The 6,297-nt window shown below is 32.8% G+C and overlaps 1 protein-coding gene across 1 annotated transcript; it reads left to right on the forward strand.

Moving 5' to 3' along the window:
- Window positions 1-4,296: 4,296 nt before the first annotated feature.
- On the forward strand, window positions 4,297-5,873 carry LOC106340762. Its single transcript, XM_013779605.1, has 3 exons — window positions 4,297-4,385; window positions 4,470-5,713; window positions 5,816-5,873. The coding sequence occupies exons 1-2, from the start codon at window positions 4,381-4,383 to the stop codon at window positions 5,431-5,433; spliced, it is 969 nt and encodes a 322-aa protein (XP_013635059.1). The 5' UTR covers window positions 4,297-4,380; the 3' UTR covers window positions 5,434-5,713; window positions 5,816-5,873.
- The last annotated feature ends 424 nt before the right edge of the window (window positions 5,874-6,297 follow it).

The following is a 6,297-nucleotide window of genomic DNA, read 5'->3' on the forward strand; positions in this document are numbered from 1 at the left end:
AAACCTCTATTTATTAAATGCTTCCAAACATTTTCACGATTTGCCAACTTCGAATTGTTGCATTTTCGACAAGGACAGAACGTCTTACCACTTTCTTGGGCGAGCGGTGTGGAATCTGCTTGATGCATAAATGTCTCCAGCCCCACAAGGTATTCTTTCGTCACTCTCCCGTTAGCATCTCTATGCATATACATCCACCTCCGTAACTCAAAAATATTTCCGGAGCACGACATTTTTTTTTTCTTTCACGTTTTTTTTTTCTTATTGGTGTGTTTAAAATGATGTTCAAATGTCCATATTTATAGGAAATTTTCGAATCTGGTAGTTGTAATTTTCTTAGGAATTTACGACGAAATTTAGTTAGGTGGCCGAAAAAAACGTGTTACAACTCAAATTTCCTCGCTAAGTTGACGTAAAATATTTCCTCGTAAAGTCCACGCTATGTTTACGTCGAGCTTACGAGGAAATCATAATTCCTCGTAAAAGTCACGTGATATTACATCGACTTTACGACGAAATAATTTTGTCGTTATTTTACGAGGAAATAACGCTGATTTTATATTTCCTCGTAAGTTCCTCGTAAAGTCGACGTAAAGTTACGACGATTACTCTTCCTCGTTAAATTTTCTCGCTACATTTGTGTTTTCTTTTAGTGGAAAAAGAAGTTATTTCTCTGCTCGACACGTGTTGCAAAATGGGGGTATGAGAGACGACGTGGCGCATTGTGGAGAGTTTATCTTCTACTTTATTATTATAGATACGATATTGCGGTTTTGATTATGTAGTTTTTGTGAGAAAACTCAATTTTTGGTTTTGGCGAAAAAACGTGGGAAAAACTCGATTTAACTATCATGTGGGAAAACATAATTTTATAATTTTGACAGAAAAGTCAATTTTACGGTTTTGGCAAAAAAAAAATCAATTTTATAGTTCTAGCAGAAAAGTTAGAATTAATTTTATTATTTTTTGAAAGTTAGATTTTACGGGTTCTAATCCAATTTTACATTTTTAATGAAAACACAATTTTACGGCTTAAAATATAACTAATTAATAATAATTATAATTAATATAATATATTTATATCTCGATATATCATCTAAATGCTGATACAATAGTGTATAAACAAACAACGTCTTAGCATTTTTTACGAAAACGAAGATGGCCTAAATATATAATTTTTCAATGACTTTAAAGAAAAGAAGAAGAAAATCTGCAGAGCTGTCTAAGATTTTCGTTGATCAGCATGACTATCCCACGTCGCCGAGTTGGCATGACGTAGAAAGCTTTTGGATAGTAGTTTTGGTTTTACAAGTAATTAATCTGACTATTGATGCCTTAACACATATGTGTTTTTTTTCTTCTCTTTTGCTTCACACGTTATATATGCTCCAATATTTAGTTTAGTTTTTTTCTTTTTCAACATTATTTTACCATTATTTGGTTATGTTCTTTCTAAAAATATAATCCCTTCGTTTCATAATACTTGATGTTTTGTTTTAGTGCATAAAGATTAAGAAAATTAGATTTAAAAAAAAATATTTTTAAAAATATAGTTTTTAAATCATTTAACCAATTATAAAAAAGACGGTAAAATCTAATTGGTTGAACAATTTCCAATAAAGTTAAAATTAACCTTAAAACTTTAAAATTTCATGTAAATTGAAACAAAATACTTCTTCGAAAATATCATCTATATTGAAACGGAGGGAGTAATAGTTTTAAACCTTCTTTCCCTCCCTCTCCCTCATATGAATATAGGAAGTCTATATATGTGGGTTCCGACAGAGATAGTCTTAATATTTGTCGTAGTCAGCACCTTATTTTATCCAAATTGGTGAAAAAATAATGAATCCGTGATGATTATAATGTCTTAATAACTATTCAGTCCTCAAAATCTCAAAGTTAACAGAACAAATCTCTAATGAACCACATTTATTTCAGACATATATTTTACTTTTCCTAAAACATGCAACTACTTTATGGGGGCAAATATTGTAAATGTTTTTAAGATTCAAATGTGCGAGGAATTCTGACTTCTGAGTGTCTCAAAAATTATTTCTGATTTTCAATTATTTAAGATGTACATGGGATTCTCCTCTATTTGAAATCACAATAGCCTTTTAATTTCAAACTAAATCTCACTTTAAAACAGCAATATATTAAATTATATGGGTTTAAAATTGTTTGGTACTGCGTCAGATTATCAATAACTTTTTTCATATAATTTATTTTACTCCAGTATTTATTCAGATGTGGAACTTTATAGCAAACAGTAAGAAATGGGTTATAGAATTAGACCCTATTTTCAATTGCGCAAAATTTAATCATATCTCTTATTCTAGTACTAGATTCTAGATGTTAATTTAATAGTTTATTAAAAATAGAATTGTGAGGTTTACATCACAGATATGTTCATCTAACTCGATTTTCTTTCCAACTAGAAACCAACATCTTTTAGAACACTGTATTGTATATGAACAAGTTTCTTGATAGGCTGCTGGTTTTGAAAATAAGGCCAAGAAGAGACAGTTGACAAGAGAAGAAGAGCAGAAGAAACTAAGAAACCTTGTGCTTTGAATAGTTTTCTTTTCAAAGTTATAAAAATCAAACTAATAAAATAGTGGAAACATCCAAAATGCTTTTTCTGGTTCTTATTGCTGCTCGTATAGTAATTTACTCTAAGGTGGAACTATTAAGGATTTAACCAGCTGACCAATCAATTCTGGTCTTTCTTATCGATTGGCACTTTACATCGATTTTTGGAAACATGAGGTCATTAGATATTAAAACTTTTATTGAATAAGATAAACACACAATTATTTAAAGAGTGGATAAGTCCAAAACAGGTCTATATACGACTTGTAGAGGGCAATGTGGACAAAATATCAACTACGGAGGAAGAAGGTAACACATACACTAATGATTACACTTTCCCATCAATATAATTTTAGTATTGGTTAATTTGGACCTCCTGTGATTGGAACTGAACGAGATGTTTTTTTCCGTTTTGGCCACGAATATTCGTTTTGCATAAATTTGACATGCTATATATATATATCAATTCTAGAAACAAGAATCACCACAAATAGGATTAACCATTACAAGTTAACTCATTTTCAGGATTAAATCATTGATAATTCGTCAAAATGGAATATTTTGATGGATTTCCGATAATTCATCAGAATTAGTGTTCAGAACGAAGATTCAACAAAAAGAATCTGATAAACATATTGTCAAATTTTTGATGAATTATTGTTATAGTTAATTCGACCATACAATATTGGGATCCATCTCACAAACTATACATCATGCTGGAGCATCTATCGAGGACAGGTTCTTAGTAATACCATGCATGCTTATGTGTTAAACTGTATCAAAGCATTATTATTCAAACATATAATTCACATTAGAAGGAAATCAAATACAACATATAAAATAACATATTAGTTTTTAATTAGTGAATAAAACACTATTTACAGAATTATTATCAAATTTATTTGTTATACTTTTTTGTTCTCAATATTGATACATATAGTAACTATAATAATATGGATTTGCAAAAAAAAAAAAACAACTCATAATTTCAAAGAAATGTGAAAGTAGACCACGTATTCAATCAATACAAAAGAAAAATATATTGTTAGTAAAATTACTATTTCCCCTAATGAACAAACAAAAAACAAGAAAATTATTTTACGCTTATATCGTTCCTAAGTTTACACTTGAGAAAAAAGTGTATTCAACAATTTTGAGATCATATATTAAAACTATTAAAACAAGAAAAAAAAACATTATATATCATAATAGACTTCCAAACTAGGTCTCCTGCATAGTTTGTAGACTTCAAAAGAAATCTACTATTCCGTAAATTTTAACTTAGTTACATTTTTTTGTCTCTACATATAAATGAAATTTACACTCTCTCTAATGGATACATAAGTTTCTAAAACTCTCTCCTGGAAAATGGCCAATTCCTCCATGAACTAACGACTCTCGGTTTTTTAACACACGAACTTTAACGCCAAACCGAAACCCACACAAACAACTTTATTTTTTGAATTACATACATAAACTTTTGATTTTAACCTAATTACCACAAACCATAAACGGTGTTATGTTAGCCGTCAATGGCTTAATGACATGTCTGATTTGGTTTAGTTTCTCATTTAATTCTGGTTAAACCAAACAACATAATTAACCACGTCATTTTGGTCTATTTCTACAACTGGGGATAAAGTTAGAATTAGGTTTCACGACAAAAACAGAAAATAGAGAGTGAAAAGATTTTCAGTAGAATGAGGGTGATTCTAATCGGTATTCTCATTAGCTAGAGATGTGTTTTTTGCATAAAGACGGATCGGGACGAAACAAAGCTCGAGAATGAGGTAAGTGAACTTTGTTTATCTCTGAAATTATCAAAATTAGGTCGTTTTACTCTCGTTTTGATGGCCTGCTGTTTATTTTTGCAGTAGAGATATATTTTTGGAGTGTGAAACAGAGAGAGACGAGGCAGGGATGGAAGAAAATGAAAGAGATGCAGAGAGCTACAAGAGGCTGGATGAGGTGAAGGCATATGACATGAGTGTATATGATTCTATGATGATGAAGAATCCCAAAAATTGCAGCCTCGCCTTCTTTACTCCATCCTCGACTTGTGATGATGTAAGCAACAACATATCTGAGTCTTTTAATCATGCGGTTGACCCTGCTAGATCAATGCCACTCGTGGAAATGTTGGAAACAATACGTAGAAGAGCTATGTTGCGCATTGAGGCAAGGAAGATGAAAGCAATGAATCACAGAGGGAAGTTCAGTCTAAAAGCAATGGAAAAAGTCAGCCAGGAGCAACGTAAAATACGTCACTGCACTATATATCCTTGCGGATATGAGGTATTTGAAGTGAAAGAGAAAAACAGTTCATACAAAACGAAAATGGTTGATCGTACTTGCACTTGTCGAAAGTGGGAGATGTCGGGATTGCCTTGTCGTCATGCCCTGAAAATCATTTCTGCAAAGAAGCGCAAACAAGAGGATTATATGGCTGCTTGTTACCTTACTTCGACGTGGAGAAAGCAGTATGAAACACCAATTAAGGCTGTCCATGGGATAAACTTTTGGGTAAAAACAGGAGATGCAGAGATTATTCCACCACCAACAGAACCAGAATCATCAAGAGGAAGAAAGAAAATTCCTAAGCGGATAAAAGGAAGGAACGAGTCTCCAAGAAAGAAAAAGACTAAGGTTATGAATGAGTCTCCTTCAAAGGTTTCAAGGGAGAGAAGGATCATTCATTGTGGCCGATGTGGAGAAAGTGGACATAACGCAAGGAAGTGCAAAAATGTTGGAGTTCCAGTTCAAAGTCCACCAAAGAAGAAGAATGTCACACAAGTAGAACGATCAAGTCAACCAACACAAAGTCAAGTGGTCGACTAACATACTTTATTGTTTCAGAATTAGGATGTATTTGTTGAATAATGCCTATTTGTTCTCAAACCACAAAACATAAAACGTGAAAAAAAAAGAAGAGTAATAAGTCAAGGTAACTGTTGTTTTGGTGTGAAAAAGTCTTTGTGTTGCAGTTGTCTAAGTATAAGTCAAAAGTGTGTAGAGTAATCCTAAGTCTAAGTTAATAATAAGGCTATATGGAGAAAGATCGAGAGTGTTCTGTTCTCTGTATAAATATGTAATGGCCATTGTTGTGTAAAGCAAGCAAGTAAGAAATCAGTTCTCTACTTCATCTTTCTCTATCTACTACCACCTCTCACTCATACGTTCTACACACAAACATTCATCTGTTTTCTTTTCTTTGAACAAGACCAAAAACAGAACAAGAGAAGCATGAAGAGAACCTGCAATTTTCTGCAGTTTGCAACATGGTATCAGAGCTCCTGCTGATCCCTGGAGCCTTGCTGAAGAAGACTGAAGAAGCTTGAACAAGTCTGATCAAGAAAAGAACAAGACAGAACCAGAAAATCAAAAGAACAAGAAGGAAAGAAGAAGAACAAGAAGGAGAAAAACACATGGCGTCAAACCTGCAACCTTCACAACTTGTGGCTGTCTTCGAAGGAAATAACTATGAATTCTGGGCAGCTAGAATGAAGACAACTCTGATGAACAGAGAGCTTTGGGAAATAGTTGAAGAGGGACTTCCTGAACCACCATCTAGATCACCGGAGACGTCTAGAGCTGACTATGCAAAAGAGCTTGGAGACTGGCGATCCCGTAAGACAAAAGACACAGCAGCTCTACAACTCATTCAACTTGCTGTAGCTGATGTTGTCTTTGACAAAATTCTTT

The sequence above is a fragment of the Brassica oleracea genome, chromosome C4, assembly GCF_000695525.1.
Source record: "Brassica oleracea var. oleracea cultivar TO1000 chromosome C4, BOL, whole genome shotgun sequence".
NCBI classification, from domain to species: domain Eukaryota; kingdom Viridiplantae; phylum Streptophyta; class Magnoliopsida; order Brassicales; family Brassicaceae; genus Brassica; species Brassica oleracea.